The following is a 22,178-nucleotide window of genomic DNA, read 5'->3' as shown; positions in this document are numbered from 1 at the left end:
AAACAAATATCCGTGGGAGGATGGGGAGGGATAGTATTAGGAGATATACCTAATGTAAATGACAAGTTAATGGGTGCAGCACATCAACATGGCACATGTATACATATGTAACAAACCTGCACATTGTGCACATGGACCCTAGAACAGAAAGTATAAAAAACAAAAATCCCAGCCAAGCACACTGACTCACGCCTGTAACCGCAGCACTTTGGGAGGCTGAGGCAGTCAGATCATCTGAGGTCAGGAGTTTGAGACCAGCCTGGCTAACATGGTGAAAACCCATCTCTACTAAAAATACAAAAAATTACCCGGGTGTGGTGGCGGGCGCCTGTAATCCTAGCTACTCGTGAAGCTGAGGCAGGAGAATCGCTTGAACCTGGGAGGCGGAAGTTGCAGTGAGCAGAGATTGCGCCACTGCACTCCAGCTTGGGGCAACAAGAGCGAAACTCCGTCTCAAAAAAAAAAAAAAAATCCCGGCCGGGCGTGGTGGCTCAAGCCTGTAATCCCAGCACTTTGGGAGGCCGAGACGGGTGGATCACGAGGTCAGGAGATCGAGACCATCCTGGCTAACACGGTGAAACCCCATCTCTACTAAAAAATACAAAAAACTAGCCGGGCGAAGTGGCGGGCGCCTGTAGTCCCAGCTGCTCGGGAGGCTGAGGCAGGAGAATGGCGTAAACCCGGGAGGCGGAGCTTGCAGTGAGCCGAGATCCGGCCACTGCACTCCAGCCTGGGCGACAGAGCGAGACTCTGTCTCAAAAAAAAAAAAAAAAAAAAATCCCTTACAGTACTAAAAGGGAACCTGATCACATGAGTTCAGGAGTTCAAGACTAGCTTGAGCAACACAGGGAGAACCCCATCTCCACCAAAAAAAATTTTGTTTAATTAGCCAGACGTGGTGGCATGTACCTGTGGTCCCAGCTACTTAGGAGGCTGAGGTGGGAGGATCACTTGAGCCCAGGAGGTCGAGGCTGCAGTGAGCTGTGATGGCACCACTGCACTCCAGCCTGGGTGGCAGAGTGAAACCGTATCTCAAAAAAGAAAATTATTAAAGGAGAACTCTGTGTTTCTTTGTTTTTTTGTTTTTTTTTTTGAGACGGAGTCTTGCTGTGTCGCCCAGGCTGGAGTGCAGTGGCGCGATCTCGGCTCACTGCAAGCTCCGCCTCCTGGGTTCACGCCATTCTCCCGCCTCAGCCTCCGAGTAGCTGGGACTACAGGCGCCCGCCACCTCGCCCGGCTATTTTTTTGTATTTTTAGTAGAGACGGGGTTTCACCATGTTAGCCAGGATGGTCTCGATCTCCTGACCTCGTGATCCACCCGCCTCGGCCTCCCAAAGTGCTGGGATTACAGGCTTGAGCCACCGCGCCCGGCGTAACTCTGTGTTTCTTGATGAAGAAACTTGAAGAGACTCGGAGTGATGCCCCTGTGACTTCCAGGGCAGGAATTGCAACTTTTTGGAAGTGTTGGGTGGTTCTCCCCCGAACATGCTGGTGTAGGAAGCAGGGAATTCCCCAAGTGTGTGTCATGGAACAACCTCATGTTGTAAAGGAATCGATACGGATGGATGGATGTGTGTGTAAAAATGATCAGCCAGGTGAGGTAGCTCATGCCTGTAATCCCAGCCCTTTGGTAGATGGGCGGATCACCTGACATCAGGAGATCGAGACCATCCTGGCCAACATGGTGAAACCCCGTTTCTAATAAAATACAAAAAAAAAAAAAGTAGCCGGGCATGGTGGCATGCGCCGGTAATCCCAGCTACTCAGGAGGCTGAGGCAGGAGAATCACTTGAACCCGGGAGGCAGAGGTTGCAGTGAGCCGAGATCACGCCACTGCACTCCAGCCTGACAACAGAGTGAGACTCCATCTTAAAAAAAAAAAATTATCTAGCTGGCCGGGCATGGTGGCTGACGCCTGTAGTACCAGCACTTTGGGAGGCCAGGGTGGGTGGATCACTTGAGGTCAGGAGTTCGAGACCAGCCTGGCCAACATGGCAAGATCCCATCTCTACTAAAAATACAAACAATTAGCTGGGCTTGGTGGTAGGTGCCTGTAATCCCAGCTACCAGGAGGCTGAGGTGGGACAATTGCTTGAACCTAGGAGGCCGAGGCTGCAGTGAGCGACGATCACACCACTGCACTCCAGCCTGGGGGACAGAGCAAGACTCTATCTCATAAATAAGTGATCTAGCCTGTGATATCCCCAGGAAAAAGGATTCCAGGAATCCTGAGCTTCCTGTGTTATCTATTTCCACCATGTTTTGATGTGTGTAAAGAACATGTGTCTCTTTGTAATTAGGGACATCAAAGACGTCAGACTGGACGGCGAGTCCCAGTGAGCTGATACTGGCAGAGGAGCTCTGAGCCGCCCACCTGAGGTGGCTTCCCATCCATACGGGTGCTTCCCAGACACTTCGGTTTGCTTGGCAGAAACTTCTTTTCATTCTTCCAAAGCATCGATGGTCTTCACATCTTCTCAGAGTGTTTCCTGGGAGGAATTCTTGGATGGTGTCCTTGTGTCGACGGAGAACAGTGCTCAGAGCTGGCGCTTGCAGACTCGGGTGTCGTGGGGCAGGGCGGTGGCACCTTCCTGACCTTTGAAGGTGGTGACACAGTTGCTTGGACACGGACGCCCCTGCTCTCCGGCCACAGCACCCCTGGGTTTGCAGAGCAAGCAGCCTTCCCAGGGCTTTCCACCTGGTGAGGCTGCGCTCTGCTCAGCAACGTGAATGCCTGGGCAGCAGAGGCGCCTCCCCTTCTGTCAGGCAGCTTCACAGAGCGCGGCTTCAGCAGTCAGAGGGAGCAGTCTGGAGAAGCAAGATGACCCCACCGGGACTGCAGAGCCTCCTGCTTACTAACAAGGACCTGTCCTCAGCCGCGAGGTCCCTCACTCCCACCCTGTAATTGTGGGGGGAGTGCCAGCAATAGGTCTGTCCCCTGGCAGGTTGGCCACGGAGCCCACCTTCCACTGCAAGGCTGTGACAGCCCGGGCACCCCCACTTCTCCTCTGCTTGTACGGTTCCCCCAATAAATCCTATTTTCCATCTCACCGTGTAGAGCTGGTGCTTGTTCACATCCCCCTTGCAGCAACAGTTGGCCACCGTGAAGTCACACCCCATCATGTCTCCATGCCAGTGCCCAGCAGGCGACCGCCCCACCGTGCCTGGGTAGTTATGGTCACCTGGACCAACAGTGGATGGGGACACCCGGAGTTGGGGCCTCTGGAGGGACTGCTGAGGGGCCAGCTGCAGCCCGTGGTCTCTCCCAGGCCCGACGTGGCAGGTCATGTTGCTGAAAGAGGCCGGATGCTCTGCTCTAGCCATTAGCCTGAGTTCCCTCTGGACTCATTTGCATAAGCCTGGGCAAGTGGCACCCTTGGGCCAAGGGCAGACTTGCCCACCTGTCCATCCTTTGCCGATGGCAGAGGACACAGGACACAGTGGCTGCGCTTCGGGCGGTGTTCGCGGCCCTGAAGCATCCTGCCCTGAGGCGGACCGAACTGCCCCCAGCTGGACTCGGGGCCGAGGCTACAGATCCAGTACTCCAATCCCGACTCTCACTGTGTGGTGCAAATGTGCACGCCCACAGGAGGCAGCCATGCCCGAGGAAGGCATCTGCTGAAAGACGGTCCAGCTCATGCCGCCACCAGCTGGACCTCTGGTCAGGCTCCCTGCAGAGGGGGAAGCTCCACACGTGCCCAAGATACGAGAGAAACGCCCGGGTCACAGCAGCCTGAGTCACTGCAGCCTCTGCTACCTGCCAAGCCCGCGCCCTCTGCACCTGTGGGCTGGTTGCCTCTGTGATGGGGCCTCCATGGCCAGCATCTTCCTGCCATGGTCACATCATGCCATGCCCTGTCACTTGGCTGGGCTCTAGGCATCCCTAAGCAAGTGTGAGACGAGTCAGAGGAAGGATATCAGCTTCTCTTCTCCTTTGGACATTTGCGTCATTGACCGGGGCTGGCCCACTCTTCCTCTGCCTCTCGTCTGCTTTGACCTCAGAGGAGAGACGGCAGCCTACGTTGCTGGGCTGAGACTCTCCAACGTACGTGAATTTGGATGATGCTGTTGCCTTGAGCAGGTTCACAGCCACCAACCTGCACCCTGGTGGCCACTCAGCCATGACAAGGACCTGACAGCCACTAAGTGAGCTTCAGAGCCTTCCTTTGGAAAGTGCCAGAGCCACCAGATGTCCCCTGCCCAGTCACTGTCACAGAGTTAAAGCGTGCGGGTGAACGCTGGCTGCAGAGTGTGCAGCCCAGCAGCAGCTCAGCGGGGCAGCTCCTGCTTCCAGCCCTGGCTCTGCTGGTGCTTCACCCACAAACCCTGCTGTGTGCCATCTGCACCACGTGGTGTGTGTCGGTGCCCTTTGACGTGACAGTGCCAACAACGTCTCATGAAATTTAAAATTAATTCCCAAGGCATCAGAATGGTATCAACAAAGAACTCTAAGTTTGAAAATGGGGGTAGGGGCAGTGGCCAGCTCTGGGAGCCCCTGAACCCCCCGTCCCTGACCCACAGTCGTCAGGTGGGCCCCATCCCCCCGTGGTCCCAGCCTAGCCTCCTGTCCCACCTCCTCTGCCAAGTCAGAGTGGCACAGGACCCCTGCCACTAAGGCCAGCAGGTGTGTCTCTGAGCTGGCCGCAGGCACTTACTGCCCTCCCAGGTCCCCTCCAATGCCAGCTCCTCTGGCTTCCCCTCCCAGTCCCCTTCGTGAGCCCAACCTTGCAGTGGGGGTTGGTGATTTGGGAGCTGGACCTCAGCCCGCTTCTGCTCTGCCACGTTTGGGGTTCACGGTTTGTCAGTCAGCCCTCCCTTCTGCAAATGAGACCTGGGTGTCGTGTCCAGCTGCCTCCTGGGCCCTGCCCAGCATCTCCCGTGAGCACTAGCAATGCAGGCGGCAGAGGGGACTGTCCCCTGCCCTCTTACCTGAGGGAGGAGACCACGGATGAGTGACAGTTATCCTCGATGCCCTGCCTGTCCTGCGTCCCATCAGTCGTCAGGGGCTGCCACCTGCCTGCTTTGTCTTTTTTTTTTTTTTTTAAGATGGAGTCTTGCTCTCACCCAGGCTGCAGTACAATGGCGTGATCTCGGCTCACTGCAACCTCCGCCTTCCTGGTTCAAGCGATTCACCTGCCTCAGCCTCCTGAGTAGCTGGGACCACAGGCGCCTGCCACCACGCCCGGCTAATTTTTGTATTTTTAGTAGAGACGGGGTTTCTCCATGTTGACCAGGAAGGTCTTGATCTCTGGAACTCGTGATACATCCGCCTCGGCCTCCCAAAGTGCCGGCCCATCAGTGGCTTTTAATAAGTTCACAGGGTTGTGCATCTATCACAACTATCTCATTCCAGAACATTTTCATTACCCTGAAAAGCAGCCCCTTCCCCATTAGCAGTCCCTCTCCTCTGCCGTTTGTTTTTGTTTTTTTTTTTTTTTTAAGACAATCTCACTCTGCTGCTCAGGTTGGAGTTCAGTGGTGTGATCTTGGCTCACTGCAACCTCCACCTCCTGGGTTCAACCAATTCTGTTGCCTCAGCCTCCTGAATAACTGGGATTACAGGTGTGCACTCCCACACCCAGCTAATTTTTGTACTTTTAGAAGAGGCAGGGTTTCAAAATGTTGGCCAGGCTGGTCTTAAACTTCTGGGCTCAAGCAATCAGCTCCCCTCAACCTCCCAAAGTGCTGGGATGACAGGTGTGAGCCACACTCACGGCCCCTCTGCCTGTTTCCTTCCCTCGTGTGCTAAGGGGCTGATGGGCCCCTTCCTCTAGAGTGTAATGCTGAGAGGATCTGGAGAATCCGGGGAAGGCACTAGGACAGCAAAGGAGACCCTTTCATGGGTCCCTGTATTCATAAACATTCCCATCCCTCAGCCCCTGACTCATGCAGGGCCCAGCCGATGGCAGGTGTGACCACAGCAGTCTCCAAGCCTGTCTCCCTGCCTGCATTGTTCCTCTGCAAAACCTGGCCCCATCATAGCTCAGCGAGAACAGGGCACTTCCTCAGTGCACATCCCAGCACACGCACCTGCCCAGGCACACTTTCCCTGGCCTCCTTTCTGAAACAGTCTCACTCTGTCACCCAGGCTGGAGTGCAGTGATGCGGCCTTGGCTCATTGCAGCCTCCAACTCCTGGGCTCAAGCGATCCTCCCACCTCAGCCTCCCAAAGAGCTGGGACCACAGGTGTGCACCACCACATCCAGCTAGTTTTTTAACTTTTTTTTTTTTTTTTGAGACAGAGTTTCGCTCTTGTTGCCCAGGCTGGAGTGTGGTGGTGTGATCTCGGCTCACTGCAACCTCCACCTCCCAGGTTCAAGCGATTCTCCTGCCTCAGCCTCCCAAGTAGATGGGATTACAGGCATGTGCCACCACCCCCGACTAATTTTGTATTTTTTTTTTTTTCATAGAGACAGGGTTTCACCATGTTGGTCAGGCTAGTCTCGAACTCCTGACCTCAGGTGATCCGCCCGCCTCAGCTTCATAAAGTGCTGGGATTACAGGCTTGAACCATGGCCTAATTTTTAAATTTTTTGTGGAGACAGAGTCTCTGTGTGTTGCCCAGGCTGGTTTCAAACTCCTGAACTCAAGAGATCGATCCACCTGCCTCAGCCTCCCAAAGTGGTGGGATTACAGGTGTGAGCCACTGCTCCTGGCTCTAAAAATGCAAATTGAAGCACACAACACCTGCCTCAGGTGTACTCGCCCTGTTTTTCGCATCAGGTGTGACTACCTGGTTCAAGGACCAGAAGCCAGACGTACCCAAGGGGGTTCTCTAGAGCCCAAGGGGACGACAGTCCCTGGCCTCAGGCTGCTAGCACCAGCCACGGTTGCCTCCAGATACCCGTTCCACTGGCCCTCCTCCTGCCTCCAGCCACCTGCTCTGCTTCCCAACCTGCGTGGCCAACAGAAGACATCCAGCTGCCCGGGAACGAGACCAATCACCCGGTCCCCATTCTGAAGCCCCAGAAGAATAGGTCCAGCTGGGGGCACTTAACCATAGTCAGGGCCACTTTGTGCACACTGCCTACCAGGCCCCTGATGAGGAGGGCATTGGGCCTGAGCAGCCTGTCATTGCAGCCTTTGGGGGTCCACACCCTGCCTAATGAGCCTCGCCCCTCACCACCCTCCACCCTGCCAGCTCCTCCACACTCCAGCACACAATTGCTGCACAACAAATCACTAGAAATGTATCATCTCGAAACAATACCCACTTACCTCATGGCTTGTGTGTGGCAGGAGTCCGGGGAGGGGACTGCTGAACCTCTGCTCAGGGTCTCACAGGCTGCACTCGAGGTGTCAGCTAGGGCTGGGATCTCAACCGAGGCCCGAGGTCCTCTCCTGAGCGCTTGTCGTTGTGTGCAGAATCTATTTCTTGCAGCTGTGGAGCCGATGGTCATATGCTTCTTTGGCATCAGGAGGGGGCGGCTCTGCAGTTTCTAGCCTCTTAAAGGCTGCACCTGAGCTAGCCAGGCTTAGCCAGATCAACCTCCCTTCTGATTAACTCCAAGTCACCTGATTAGAACCTCCAGTTACACCTGCAGAAACCCCTTCACTGCAACACCACAGGAGAGGCAAAAAGAAAAACAGGAAAAAGTCCCTCCACCGGTGCCACAGAACAATCCGATCACAGGAGAGGTGGCCCATACTCTAGGGAGGGGGTCACAGAGCACAGAGACCCCGAGGGGGAATCTCAGGGCCACCTCAGAATCCCGCTGGCCACAGCTCCCAGCCCACCCCTCACTAACCACCAATCCCCTCCCTGACCTGGGAGGAGCGCCACACAGGGAAGGGGTGTTGGGGGCCTGCCTGTGGAAGTGCCCTGGCTTGGAGGGACCCCACTGGGCTGTGCCCCTGCCAGCCGTGTGGTTCCAGACAAGTCCCTATGGGCCCCACTCTCCCTGGTACTGCCCAGTCTAAGGCAGGAAGCCTTGGCTGTGTGGGGTGCCCAAGTGGTCCTTACTGGGGTCCTGAGAAGAGGCCTGCCTGGACCTCACAGATCTGCTAGGGGTGCAGGGGTTGAGGGAAGGCCCCCCTGGGGGACAGGCCGGACACCAAGCCATGCCCCCTGCGAGGCCTGAGGACAGCATGGCATGCCAGGACCCAGGGACCCCACCTGCTGGATGCTGCCCAGCCCTCTCCTCACCTGCTCCGGCCCCCACCAGCCCCCACCTTTGGGGTGCCCATCCACCCCTGCAGGGGAGGGTGCCGCCCAGCGGGGAGGAGCGGCCTCTGCTACCTCCCTCGGTGTTTCCCGGAAGAAGCCCAAGCCCCACGCTGGGGACGGGCTGCTTCTGCCCAGTCCCTCCCTCCTCCACGCCTGACACCTGCGGGGCCGGATCAGGAGCCCCACCTGTGTCTACACCGCCCTCCCCTCCTGGATTCACTGTCACTCAGGCTACAAGAACAGTTGTTCTGAGCACTTATGTTCGAGGCAAATACTCCTCCCTTCTATGAAGCAGTGTGGGCTGGGGGTCCTCCTTCTATCCAAAGCTGAGGGCCCTTCTAGTGCCCCTCAGGCCCTCAGGGAGGGGATGGCGGGGTAGGCAGCTAGGAGGGACTGGGCCCCGCTGAGGGGGCTTCCAGTCACCCCTCATTCAGACTGGGTGGAGACCAGCTGAGGCCTTCCTGGGGAGAGGGCACCCCCAGCCCTGCCAGCGAAACTTCACCGGGCCTGCAGGCCTGGGGCAGGGGGAGCCGGTGGGCAGGGGGAGCCACTGAAAGTCCGGGGGGTGGGCACCGCTTTTTAGGCAGCAGCAGGTCAAAGTCAGGAGGGTGAGGGTGGCCAGGACTCTGAGGGCAATGAGGGTCCCCGGGAAATGCGAAGCCCCCCACCTTCCATGGTACTGAGGGAGGAGCCCGTGGAGGAAGGAGTGGGCGGGGTGGGGACAGGGGGCTCACCTCCTTGTTACCCCTTCCAGGAGCCAGGTCATGGTCATCCTCGCTTGTTGGGAAGGGCCGAACTGGCTCTGCTCGCCCCCACACCAGCCCCCAGACCAGCTAAGTCTCTTGGTCTCTCACCTTCCAGGGGTCCCGTGCCCCCACACCCCACTCCGGCCGTGCACCACTGACCAGGCCTGGCCTACCTGTGGACAGCCTCCCTCCCCAGGGTGCAGGAAGGGGCCTCTCTTGATGGAAAGTGAAGCCTCAACCTGAGCGGGAAAGAACAGGAAGAAAGGGCTTGGCTCACCCGCCCCCAGCCCCTGGAGCTGCCCGTGTGGACCCCTCCCTGCCCCTGCACAAGAACACAGTGACCTATTCAGACAGATAGAGAGACAGACAGACTCCTGCGTTCAGACAGAGCCCCAGCCCAGCCAGGGCAGGGCAGCTTCCAGCAATTCATGCAGACTTTTTGGAGGCCGAGGCCACGAGCTCCCCAGAAGCCATTCTGAGCCGGCTGGCCTGGGGCCCAAATGAAGTCAGCCAGCCCTGGGCACTCCCAGACCCTGCCAGCCTTGGGGTCCTTATCTGAGAAGGGCAGGTCCTGCAGACCAAGCCACTGGGGTGAGGGCCAGTCATCCAGCATCCCCATGGGAAAACCCCTCCACATCCACCCGGGAGTTCAAGGGCTGAGTTGAGCTCTGAGTTTCCAAATCAGGGCCCCTTCCTGGCTCTGCCCATGCTGGTGACCAGAGCATCTAGGACAAGCCGGCAGCAGGTGACCCCATCCCACCAAAATAAGCCTGACTTTGGGCATCTCGCCCCCTGCTGTGTCCCACCCTCACCTGTTCCCCAGGTGGTAGGAGAGGCACAGAGGAACCAGGCAGCTCAGGAGGCAATGGCGGGTGGGACAGACAGCAGGCTGGAGGTGGAGGGGTGGAGATCAAGGAAGGCTTATCAGAGGAGGCAGCTCTGAGCTCCGAGGCACGAATTTACCAAGTGAAGATGCAGGCAAGAAGCACATCAGGCCGAGGGAACCGCAGTACAGCAGCCCAGAAGGCAGAAAGGACCGGACCTGGGGAACCAGGAGGAGATCATGCTGGGGTATGGGGGATGCGGTGGGGGTGAGGACAGGGAGGGAGGCATGAGCCAGTCCAGGCAGCACCTTGAAGTGTTCTGAGAGCTTCCAGAGCGTTCTTTTTTTTTTTTCTTCCCTGCTCCCTCACCCAGGCTGGAGTGCAGTGGTGCGATCTCGGCTCACTGCAACCTCCGCCTCCCAGGGTCAAGCGATTCTTTTGCTTCAGCTTCCCAAGCTGATGGGACTGCAGGCGCATGTCACCACATCCAGCTAATTTTCGTATTTTTAGTAGAGATGGGATTTCTCCATGTTGTTCAGGCTGGTCTCGAACTCCTGAACCCAAGTGATCCACCCACCTCGGCCTCCCAAAGTGCTGGAGTTACAGGCGTGAGCCACTGAGCCTGGTCAGTTTCCAGAGGATTCTTATCAGACCAGCGACACAATCTGATTTAAAGTTTAATGACTCTCTAATCACTTATCTGATAGTTCAGTGTTTAATTACTTGAGAAAACACTGGTTGCTGGTGAGGATGACAGAGGGTGCGAGTGAGGAGTTAGACATCAATAGGGTGTTCAAGGGTGTCCCAGAACTTTGGGAGGCCAAGGCAGGTGGATGACCTGAGGTCGGGAGTTTGAGACCAGCCTGGACAACATGGCAAAACCCCGACTCTACTAAAAATACAAAAACTAGCCAGATGTGTTGGCAGGTGCCTGTGATTCCAGCTACTTGGGAGGCTGAGGCAGGAGACTCACTTGAACCCGGGAGGCGGAGGTTGCAGTGAGCCGAGATGGCACCATTGCACTTCAGCCCGGGTGGCAGAACACAAAAATATATAAATAAGTAAATAAATAAATAAAATTTACATGTTCGGGCCGGGTGTGGTGGCTCACGCCTGTAATCCCAGCACTTTGGGAAGCTGAGGTGGGCGGATCACTAGAGCCCGGGAGTTCAAGATCAGCCTGGGCAACACAGCGAAACCCCATTTAAAATTTAAAAAATAGGGGCCGGGTGCAGTGGCTCAAGCCTGTAATCCCAGCACTTTGGGAGGACGAGGTGGGTCGATCACAAGATCAGGAGTTTGAGACCAGGCTGCTCAACATAGTGAAACCCTATCTCTACTAAAACTACAAAAAATTAGCTGGGTGTGGTGGTGGATGCCTGTAATCCCAACTACTTTGGAGGCTGAGGCAGGAGAATCGCTTGAACCCAAGAGGTAGAGGTTGCAGTGAGCCCAGATGACACCACTACACACCAGCCCGGGCCATAGTGCAAGACTCCATCTCAAAAATACGTAAATAAATAAAATAAAATAAAATAAAATAAAAAAATAAGGCCGGGTGCGGTGGCTCACACCTGTAATCCCAGCACTCTGGGAGGCTGAGGTGGGTGGATAAACTGAGGTCAGGAATTCGAGACCAGCCTGGCCAATATGGTGAAACCCCGTCTCTACTAAAAATACAAAACAGTAGCTGGGTGTGGTGGTAGATGCCTGTAATTCCAGCTACTTGGGAGGCTGAGGCAGGAGAATCTCTTGAACCCAAGAGGTAGAGGTTGCAGTGAGCAGAGATCGTGCCATTGCACTCCAGACTGGCCAACAAGAGTGAAACTCCATCTCAAAAATAAATAAATAAATAAATAAATAAATAAGCTGGCCAGGTGCGGTGGCTCACACCTGTAATCCCAGCACTTTGGGAGGCCAAGGCAGGTAGATCACGAGGTCAGGAGTTCAAGACCAGCCTGGTCAAGATGGTGAAACCCTGTCTCTACTAAAAATACAAAAATTAGCTGGGTGTGGTGGCACATGCCTGTAATCCCAGCTACTCGGGAGTCTGAGGCAGAGAAGTGTTTGAACCTGGGAGGCGGAGGTTGCAAGGTTGCAGTGAGCCAAGATCATTCCACTGCATTCCAGCCTGGGCGATAGAGCGATTCTACATCTCAAAAACACACACACACACACACACAAAACACACAAAAAATACAGCTGAATGTGGCAGCACGCCCCTGTGGTCCCGGCTACTTGGGAGGCTGAGGTGGAAGAATCTCTTGAGGCCAGGGGACTGAGGCTGCAGTGAGCCATGATCGCACCACTGCATTCCAGCCTGGGCGACAGAGCAAGACCCCATCTCAAAACAATAATAATAATAATAAAAGAAATAAAAGGTGACAGGGGCAGGGGTGGAATTTGGACACAGCTGCAAACAGGAAGAACGCCATGTGAAGATGAAGGCAGTTAGAGTGAGGCTTCCACAACCAAGGAAGGCAACACAGAAGAATGGGATGGGCAAGGGAGGAGGGGCTGGGCCAGGTGCCGTACACAGCAAGCTCCCAGTCTTGGTAACTTAACCCACAGATGTTTGTTTTTCAGTCACAGAGATTTGTGCCAAGACTTCTGTTTAGCAGGCACCTTCCACCAGGTCACTCAGGGATCCAGCTCCTTCCATCCTCCCCTATGTATCCCCTCCGCTCAGTTGGTGAATGGTGAAGAGAGAAGCTGAGGCTATGGCAGGCCAGACCTGGCAGGGACTTTCCAGGGATCTTGTAAGTGTTCTAGCTGGGTGTGGTGGCTCACACCTGTCATCCTAGCACTTTGGGAGGCCAAGGTGGTAGATCACTTGAGCTCAGGAGTTCCAGACCATCCTGGGTAACATAGGTAGAATATGTCTCTATTTATTTATTTGTTTGTTTATTTTTATTTTTATTTTTTCGAGATGGAGTTTCGCTCTCATCACCCAGGTTGGAATGCAGTGGCGCCATTTCGGCTCACTGCAACCTCTGCCTGCTGAGTTCAAAATATTCTCCTGCCTCAGCCTCCCGAGTAGCTGGGATTACAGGTGCCCACCACCATATACAGCTGTTTGTATTTTTAGTAGACACCGGATTTCACCATGTTGGCCAGGCTGGTCTCAAACTCCTGACCTCATGATCTGCCCACCTCGGCCTCCCAAAGTGCTGGGATTACAGGCATGAGCCACTGCACCCGGCCAAGAACCTTCCTCCCTCCCTCCCTCCCTCCCTCCCTCCCTTCTTTCTTTCCTTCCTTTCATCTTTGAGACGGAGTTGCCCAGGCTGGAGAGCAATGGCACAATCTTGGCTTACCACAACCTCTGCCTCCTGGGTTCAAGCAATTCTCACGCCTCAGCCTCTTGAGTAGCTGGGATTACAGGTGCGCGCCACCAGGCCCGGCTAATTTTGTATTTTTAGTAGAGATGGGGTTTCTCCACGTTGGTCAGGCTGGTCTCGAACTCCCGACCTTAGGTGATCTGCCTGCCTCAGCCTCCCAAAGTCCTGGGATTACAAGCGTGAGCCACCGTGCCTGGCCCAAGAACCACATTTCTAACAAGCTCCCCAGTAATAATGGCCTGGTCCAGGGACCAAACTTTGAGTACTGAGAGGTGTCACTCCTGCTGTTGCCCTTCTAGCCACACCTCATGTAGGGGAAGTGGGGAAATGAGTCCAGTGTTTGTGCAGGAGCTGGAGGAACCGGGATCAGTAAACAAAGGTAGGGGGTGCGGCTAGGAAGCAGGCAGGAGGAACACAGCTGTCCCAGGAAGGGGGACAGGGCAAAGTATCATTGCTGCTGAGGATGGGTGAGGTCACAACTAGGACTTGCGGCCCCTCAGCAGGGGCCTCTTTCTGAACTCCTGGGAAGGCCCCAAAAGATCCCCCGGGGCTGCTTTCAGGGGCTCAGAGGGGCCCATGAACCCCTACCCCACCCATTCCTCATCCAGCTGTCACCCTGGAGAGGTGCCCCACTGACCCACTGCCCTTCTGAAGACAGAGTGTGGAGGTGAGGCCCAGCCTGGTTCATCTCTCCCAGGGCCTCCCCAGCCTCCAGGGGGACCCCCTGCCCACAGATTTCTGGGGCCTCCTTTTGCCTTGGTGGCCCTGATGTGCCTCTGCCATGAGGAGTGGGCCCCAGATGGAACACTGTCCTCACCAGAGAGGTGAGAAAAAGGAAGGAAGGGCCAGGCACGGTGGCTCACGCCTGTAATCCCAGCACTATGGGAGTCTGAAGGGGGCAGATCACCTGAGGTCAGGAGTTCCAGACCAACCTGGCCAACAGGGCAAAACCCCGTCTTGAGATTGCAATGAGCCAAGATGGCGCCATTGCACTCCAGCCTGGGCAACAAGCAAGAGACTCTGTCTTAAAAAAAACAACACAAAACAAAAAAAAAAACCTGTCTCTACTAAAAATACAAAAATTAGCCAGGCATAGTGGCGCCCACCTGTAATCCCAGCACTTTCATAGGCCGAGGGGGGCAGATCACCTGAGGTCAGGAGTTCAAGACCAGCCTGGCCAACATGACAAAAGTCCGTCTCTACTAAAAATACCAAAATTAGTCAGGTGTGGTGGCGCCCGCCTGCAATCCCAGCTATTCGGGAGGCTGATGCAGGAGAATCGCTTGAACCCAGGAAGCAGAGGTTGCAGTGAGCTAAGATCGTGCCACTGCACTCCAGCCTGGGCAACAGAACAAGACTCCGTCTCAAAAAAAAAAAAAAAAAGAAAAAGAAAAAAAGAAAAGAAAAAAAGCAAGAAGACCAAGGGCAGCTGAGCAGCCCCAGGTGGAACCCAGGTATCCTGACTGCACCGGGTCTGGCCCAGACCCAGAGCTTCGGGCAGGGAAGGGCTGGGCTCAAACACACCCACCCTGCATTGCCTTAAGAAGGGCAGGGCTGGGCTGGGAGCGGTGGCTCACGCCTGTAATCCCAGCACTTTGGGAGGCCGAGGCGGCGGATCACGACGTCAAGAGATCGAGACCATCCTGGCTAACACGGTGAAACCCCGTCTCTACTAAAAAATACAAAAAACTAGCCGGGCGAGGTGGCGGGCGCCTGTAGTCCCAGCTACTCGGGAGGCTGAGGCAGGAGAATAGCGTGTACCCGGGAGGCGAAGCTTGCATTGAGTCGAGATCGCGCCACTGCACTCCAGCCTTGGCGACAGAGCGAGACTCCGTCTCAAAAAAAAACAAAAAAAACAAAAAAAAACAGAAGGTCAGGACTGAGCCTGCTCCTCCCTTCCTGGGAGGCTGCTTACTGGGGCAAAGTGGCCTGGTCCCTCCTCTTGCCCAGGTCCCCCAGCTTCTCAATTTCTCCCACCTTGGGCAGGGCAAAATCTGTGTTCCATGTTCCATAGGAGAGAAAGGCCAGGCTGGCCTCTGGGTTGCTTCTGTACCTACCTCTTTGGCTCCTTTCTCTCTGCCGCCCCCATGTGGCCAATGTGCACCAGCGAACCTGCTTCCCTCAGAGATGACAAGCCAAGCCTGTCAGGCCCTAGGGACCCCAGGCTGACCCCTGCCCTGGTCTGGCCTCAGTCTCCCTGTCTGTGAAATAGGCTGCTGGAGATTCTGCTTCGAAGGTGTCAGCTGGCGGGAAGGATATTCGACGGGTGAGGAGTCCCTCAGAGCAGGCATGAGAGTATCTCTGTGTACCCAGAGATCCCTGAAAAATCAGAGACCCTGGAAGCCAGATGGAGGTGTCAGTCAGCGTCCAGAACCTGGATCAGACTAAGCGGAGTTTGAAGCCCAGTTCCAACATTTAATAGCTGGTGACGCCGAGTCACCAGTTACCACCTCTGCGCCCCATCTGCAGAATGGGGAGATGAAGTCGTCCCCCCTCGCAGGGTGTCAGGAGGGCAGACATGCTGCTGCTTGCAGAGCCCTGAGTGCCAAATGCTTGGGAAGTGGTGGGGGGGTGGGCTTCTTAGTTCTGGAAGTTTCCATGAGTGACCTGAGACTGGAGTTTGCCGCAGGGATCTCCACCCCACTCCATCTCAGTGTCCCAGCCTCAGCACTGAGCACCCCCTTCCTCTCACCCACTGCCCCCTCTGGAGGAGACAGGCCTGGGCCAATTGAACCGGGTGTCACAGTGCCAGGGAAAAAGGGACAGATTTTTTAGACCGTGCTCTCTCGAGGGAAGGGGCCGATTCCTCCACCAGCGTCCCAACCCGGCCCCTTTCCCCACATAGAGCCCTTAATTGTCTCTGTCCCCACCTTGCCCCATCATCAGAGGGTGAAGCTCCCCACGCACCACCATTGACCAGGCCTGCCCCTAGGACACCCTCTGTGGACTGGAGCCTGGGAGGACTTCACTCAGCCCCCGCCAAGAGAGACCGGGCAGACAGGTGGTCTCGGCTGCTCGCTCCTCAGAAAGCGCAGTTGGGTTCCAGGAAGTCAATGGGTGATGGAGGACCCCAGCTCAGGGCTCAGTGAGCCGGACCAGCCTGGCCGCTGAGAGAGCTCCCGGAGGAGGCCACCCGACCGGGACCCTGGCTTAGAGTCTCAGCAAGCCAAGCTCCTTCAAATGCCCCCACCTTGGCTCCACACCCCTCCTCCAGACCGCACTCGCGTGAGGCGCTAGCTGGAAGATCCCTGCGGGTGCCAGCACTGCAGTGGGTGCCCGGGCCTGGCAGAACCTCCCTGAATCCCATCTTGCTTCTCCATCGGCAGCGGGGCAGAGAGGGTGTGGGGGCTGCAGGGCGGGGACAGGTTGGCCTGGGCTCAACAGCTTAGCGAGGGCCTGGTGCGGGCTGGGCAGGCTGGACTGAGGGGCAAAGGGGTCTGGGCGGGGCGGGGCCGCTCTGGGCGCCCGGCCCCCACCAGTTCCTCCCCCGGCCCCCGCCTCTGCCCTCCCACGCACCTGCGCTGGCCTCCCCCCAAGCCCTGGGGGCAGCGGGCGGGTGGCGCTGGGAGATCAGAGGACTCAGAGGAGTCGGGCCCAGGGGGAGGGGGCGGGGAATTTCCCCCCACGCCTGCCTGGGCCTGCTCCCCTCCCCCTTCTCCGCCAGGTGGGGGGCGCCGCTGGGGGAATTCCACTGCAGTGCGAAGGCTCGGGAGAGTCTGGGCTGGGGGTCCCAGGGAAGGGCGCGGGGGGAGGAGGGGACAGACTGGGAGCTGGGGCACAGCTGCCTTTCTCCCCAGACACCAGCTGCCCCTGCCTATCCCGGACTGAGCGTCCACGACTCCCGCCTGTCTCGTGGGCGCAGGGGCAGGGAGTGGCGCTTCCTCCTTCAGGCCAGCGGCATCTGGACCAGGGGCGGGAGGGGCGTGCGGATCCGAAGAAAGTGTGCGCGTGAGCACCTGGCAATGAACGGGTGAGAGTGCGAACGCGTGCGTGCACTGGAAGGAGGGCGCTTGTAACTCTGACATTCCGGGGTATCCTGGGGCGCCTGCGGCCACGGGAGGGGGTTCTGTATCTCCCATTTTAAGGGCCTTCCGTCCGCTTGCCCCACCTGTCCCCCTCCACACCCTCCCACTTGAACCGGCACCGACCTGAGGGAGAGGGGGCGGGGAGGCGCGGGACGCCTGGGGTCTGGGGAGCGGGCGTGGGAGGTGTCTGGACCTGCTGCCTCCGCTCCAGTCCTGGGCGGGGCTTCCTGGCCTCCCACGGGGGAGGGAGAGACCCAAGGGGAGGGACCCAAGGAGGGATGCGAGGGGGGCAGGAGTCAGCGTGTTGGAGACCTGGGCGAGGGAGACGCCGAGAGCGAGGCGCAGTGAGAGGGGGCGGGTGTAGAGGCCGAGGCACCGCCCAGAGCTCCCTGAGACGGAGACTGAGAACGCCCCCGGCCAGATCCCCCCCGGAGAGACCCGGGTAGGGACAGGGACAGAGAGACACCTCCAGGGGCAGAGGCCCTGGGAGGCAAAGACCCCAGGAGAGATTTACCCACCCCAGACCGAGAGCGCGGCTCAGAGTCAGACGAGGGCAGACTGTCAGAGGACAACGCCCCCCAGGTCTCCTGGGAGACCCCGGAGCGACCCCGGGGGCAGCCCGGGCCGTGTCCGGGCGAGGGTGACCTATCCTTGGTTGGCGGCGATGGGGACACAGGACCTGCAGGGCTTCCTCTTTCTCCTCTTCCTCCCGCTGCTGCAGCCGCGTGGGGCCTCGGCTGGGAGCCTGCACAGTCCAGGTAAGTACGGGCACGGCTGACTGGCCGTGTTCACCACGCTCTCCTCGGCCTCCGCCCCCAGGGCCAGACCCCCAAGGCTGGGGAAGGGCACAGAGCAGGTGGCCGGAGCAGCTGAGCAGCCCGAGGGTTCCCGCAGGGGCTGGTGCGGGGACGCTGGCTGGGGACGCAGGTGGGAGGTGGCGTAGGGGCGCGAGGATGCCCGGCGTGGGTCCGGACCTCCCCAGGCCCCGCCTTTGCCGTGCAGGCCTGTCCGAGTGTTTCCAGGTGAATGGGGCTGACTACCGCGGCCACCAGAACCGCACTGGCCCGCGCGGGGCGGGCCGCCCGTGTCTTTTCTGGGACCAGACGCAGCAACACAGTTACAGCAGCGCCAGCGACCCCCAGGGCCGCTGGGGGCTGGGCGCGCACAACTTCTGCCGGTGAGGGGCGGGGCCTGCGCTGGGGGCGAGGCTGGGCTCGCCATTGCGGGGATGGCCCGAGGCGGGGTCTCTATGCGGGCGGGGTGGAGGTCTGCGGTGGACCGGCACCCCAGCTGCCCAAAGAACCTGGGGGCAGGGCCAGAACGAGGGGCGGGGCAGGGCCAGAACGAGGGGCGGGGCGGGGCGGGGGGCGCGGAACCCTGGCGAAAAAGGGGTCCTCCTCAGGTGCACAATTTCTGCAGAGCCTCATTTCAGGGCCAGGAGAGAAACGGACCGGGGCACTCAAAGGACCCGTATGGGCGGGACCTGGTCGGGGGGCGGTCCCTGGAGTGAGGGGACCGGCTCTTGTCACACAACTTATTTTGGGGTTCAGAGCCACAGCTGCAGTCTGAGGCAGGATGGACCGAGCGGGAGGAGAGCCGCAAAGCTCTTCTGCTTTTAAGTGGGGTTGGAGGCCAGGCGCGGTGGCCAAGCCTGTAATCTCAGCACTTTGGGAGGCCAAGGCGGGCGGATCATCTGAGGTCAGGAGTTTGAGACCTGCCTGGCTACCATGGTGAAACCCCATTTCTACTAAAAATACAAACAATTAGCCGGGCACGGCGGGCGCCTGTAATCCCAGCTACTCAGGAGGCTGAGGCAGGAGAATCGCTTGAACCCGGGAGGTGGAGCTTGCAGTGAGCAGAGATCACGCCACTGGACTCCAGCCTGGGTGACAGAACAAGACTTGGTCTCAAAAAAAAAAAAAAAAAAAAAGGTGGGGTTTGAGGGATGGAAGTGGCTGAGGCCCACGCTGGGTGGGGGTGAAGACTACAGATGGCCTCAAAGTCCTCATATATGGAGTCAAGTCTAGCAACAGCTGAAGCCTAAAAACAGCTCTCAAGGCCCCTTTAATGACTTCCCGCTGTCCACTCGGAAGTCGACGGTCCAGTTCCTTCATCAGGCAGAGCTCTGCGTGGACAAAACTGGAATTTGTAGGTGGACAGCAGGGAGCACAGCCACTTACAGGCACAGAGCCTTGAAGGCCACTTTGAGTATAGGCCACAGGGCCAGACCTGGGTTTGCTATTCTTGGGGTGGTGGGACCCCCACCACCTCCCTCCCACCCGCAGTAACCCAGACGGTGACGTGCAGCCGTGGTGCTACGTGGCTGAGACAGAGGAGGGCATCTACTGGCGCTATTGCGACATCCCCACCTGTCACAGTGAGTGGCGCAGCTGGACAGAGGTGGGAAGGAGGGTTGTTTTTGGAGTCATGGAAGTCTGACTCTCCCCCCTCAGTGCCAGGCTACCTGGGATGCTTTGTGGACTCAGGGGCACCCCCAGCACTCAGCGGCCCCAGCGGCACCTCCACGAAGCTCACGGTCCAGGTGTGCCTTCGCTTCTGCCGCATGAAGGGGTACCAGGTACTGCTCACGGGCCCAGCCCAGTGACCCCTGACCTGGACCTAAAGACCCCACTCAACTCCTATCACTCAGTTGCCAAACCCAGACACCGCTTTCTGAACCTCCAGCCCGATTCCCACCCCGACCCCAGGCCCCACCACTTCACCCCTACCCCAGCCCCTGCCCTGGGGTCACCCAGACTGTGCTCCCAGCTGGCGGGCGTGGAGGCCGGTTACGCCTGCTTCTGTGGCTCTGAAAGCGACCTGGCCCGGGGACGCCTGGCCCCCGCCACCGACTGTGATCAGATCTGTTTCGGCCACCCCGGACAGCTGTGTGGCGGAGATGGGCGGCTGGGCGTCTATGAAGGTGAGGAGTGGGCGGGGACCAGCGGGGCCTGGCAGGGCAGGGGAGCCGCCGTGTCTTGGACCTCAGGGTCCTGACTGCCGGCTCCGCCCTCAGTGTCCGTGGGCTCCTGCCAGGGGAACTGGACGGCGCCTCAGGGCGTCATCTACTCCCCGGACTTCCCGGACGAGTACGGGCCGGACCGGAACTGCAGCTGGGCCCTGGGCCCGCCGGGCGCCGCGCTGGAGCTCACCTTCCGCCTCTTTGAGCTGGCCGACCCCCGCGACCGGCTGGAGCTGCGCGACGCGGCTTCGGGCAGCCTGCTCCGCGCCTTCGATGGCGCCCGCCCACCGCCTCCCGGGCCGCTGCGCCTGGGCACTGCCGCGCTGCTGCTCACTTTCCGAAGCGACGCGCGGGGCCACGCGCAAGGCTTCGCGCTCACCTACCGCGGTGAGCCCCGGCCCAGTGCGCCCTGCCCGCTGTTCCCACCCCGCTCTCCCCACCCCGCCTCACGCCCCTCTCCGCAGGGCTGCAGGACGCCGCCGAGGACCCAGCGGCCCCCGAGGGCTCGGCCCAGACCCCCGCGGCGCCCCTCGACGGGGCCAACGTGAGCTGCAGCCCCAGGCCTGGGGCTCCGCAGGCTGCGATGGGGGGTGAGGCGGGCGCGCGGGACGGGAGGGAGTCAGGGAGCCGCCCTCTCAAGCCCATCCTCACCGCAGCCGTGTGCCCGCAGCCCGGGTCTTCTCGACGGTGACGGCTGTCTCGATGCTGCTGCTGCTGCTCCTGGGGCTGCTGCGTCCGCTGCGCCGACGGTGCGGGGCGCTGGGGCAGGGCCTGAGGGCGGACCTGTGGTGGGGAGCTGGGGCCCCAGAAGGGAACGGAGCTAGGAAGGAACTCCTGGGTTCTTAAGGGAGCGAGGCTTTGGGTCCACACACAGGATCGCGCGCGGGATCGCAGGTAGAGCAGGACGCTGCAGCGGGATTGGTCGGGCTCGGCTGATGTCTGCTCCCTCTCTAGGAGCTGTCTGCTGGCTCCGGGAAAAGGGTCCCCGGCGCTGGGGCCTTCCAGGGGCCCCAGGAGAAGCTGGGCTGTGTGGTACCGACAGCCCCGAGGGGTGCCCCTGCCCTGCTCCCCCGGGGACCCCCAGGTTGAGGGTTCTGCTGCGGGCTACCGGCCTCTGAGTGCCTCCAGCCAGAGCTCCCTGCGCTCGCTCATCTCCGCTCTCTGACTCTGGACCCCCAGGGTCCGCTGGACTCGCCACCAGCGAGATACTGAGATGCTGTGCTGCGCCGCGCCCTACCTCGGCCTTGCGCCTGTTTAGGGGCAGCTCGGCCTCTGGTCATCTTGGGGAGACCAGAAGTCGGACAGGAAACATCTGGTGCTATTATCTGGGACTTGCCCTTACCGTGGGGGTCCAGATGGTCCAGACCAAAGGGCAAGAGAAATCCAGTCCCCTCTCCATGGACCTTTATGTGGGGGTGGTCTCTGGTTTTAGAGGTCTTTGAACCCCTCTGGGGGTGATCTTAGACTGCTGTCCTCAGTGAGAGGTCACAGGTCAATAAAAACGGTCAAAAAGACCCCCACAGACTTTGAATAAAGGATCTACTTTGGCCCGGGCCTCGAAAGTTCTTCCGCAGTGGGAGAAGCATGTTAATGACCATATAGCCGCCGAGGGTTGCATGTGTCCATGCAAATGAAGGGCGTTGCACGCAGACTTTGGTGGAGCTGCCTAGAATGCAGAGAAGGACCCGGAACGCAGACAGATGGGTGGGTGGGTGGAGTCCTGTAGAAGGCGGGGGCTCAAGAGGAGGAGGATCGTGGGCAGCGTTATGCTGAAGAAGGGGTGCCTTCCTGGTCCCTGCTCAGGGTGGACGGGGCGGAGGCCAACTTTGCTCCCTTGGCCTCCAACCTTACATCTTTTCTGTTTTCTGTCTGTCCTGGGCAGGGCCCCGCAAGGATGCGCCTTGTGGGCGATAACTGGGAGCGAGTTGGGCTGAGCCCACGCTCCGAGAAGCCTGGCGCGAAGGGCAGGGCCTCTCCGGACAGCTGCGGGCGCGTGAGGCACGCCTTCAAAGGCCTGGGTACCATGGAGCGCCTTGCTGCACTCCGGAGGAGTCCGGCCGGTGGAAAGATCACTCTGGAGTGGGGGCGCACCGAATCTAGGCCGGACCCAGGC

At 58.7% G+C, this 22,178-nt stretch overlaps 2 protein-coding genes and 1 long non-coding RNA gene across 8 annotated transcripts in view; 2 read left to right on the top strand and 1 right to left on the bottom strand.

Annotated features, from left to right (window-relative positions):
* The window catches only part of FLYWCH1 (FLYWCH-type zinc finger 1), a 41,801-nt gene extending 38,751 nt beyond the window's left edge, over window positions 1-3,050 (top strand). For 4 of the 5 annotated variants that reach the window (XM_031658559.1, XM_031658556.1, XM_031658558.1 and 1 more), the window contains one exon: window positions 2,301-3,050. In XM_031658559.1, the coding sequence (XP_031514419.1) occupies window positions 2,301-2,340 (40 nt within the window). In that variant the 3' untranslated portion in view covers window positions 2,341-3,050. The remainder of the gene's footprint in view (window positions 1-2,300) is intronic. The other variant, XM_031658560.1, reaches the window with a different exon arrangement.
* A 3,538-nt stretch (window positions 3,051-6,588) lies between these two features.
* Window positions 6,589-16,484, bottom strand: LOC108583394. Its single transcript, XR_004179891.1, has 3 exons — window positions 15,136-16,484; window positions 8,902-9,955; window positions 6,589-7,555 (listed from the first exon to the last, which is right to left on the bottom strand). It is a non-coding gene; the product is annotated as an uncharacterized LOC108583394 (long non-coding RNA).
* Window positions 16,485-16,860: 376 nt separating this feature from the next.
* On the top strand, window positions 16,861-21,614 carry KREMEN2 (kringle containing transmembrane protein 2). Of its 2 annotated transcripts, XM_003916415.4 has the most exons (9): window positions 16,861-17,861; window positions 18,106-18,280; window positions 19,389-19,480; window positions 19,557-19,681; window positions 19,873-20,026; window positions 20,120-20,452; window positions 20,530-20,655; window positions 20,736-20,814; window positions 21,020-21,614. In XM_003916415.4, the coding sequence occupies exons 1-9, from the start codon at window positions 17,768-17,770 to the stop codon at window positions 21,228-21,230; spliced, it is 1,389 nt and encodes a 462-aa protein (XP_003916464.3). In that variant the 5' UTR covers window positions 16,861-17,767; the 3' UTR covers window positions 21,231-21,614. The 2 variants fall into 2 exon arrangements, with proteins under 2 accessions (XP_003916464.3, XP_017808607.1); XM_017953118.3 differs by lacking the exon at window positions 20,736-20,814.
* The last annotated feature ends 564 nt before the right edge of the window (window positions 21,615-22,178 follow it).

Source organism: Papio anubis, chromosome 18, assembly GCF_008728515.1.
Source record: "Papio anubis isolate 15944 chromosome 18, Panubis1.0, whole genome shotgun sequence".
Lineage (NCBI taxonomy): Eukaryota > Metazoa > Chordata > Mammalia > Primates > Cercopithecidae > Papio > Papio anubis.
This window is presented reverse-complemented; position numbering and strand designations above follow the sequence as displayed.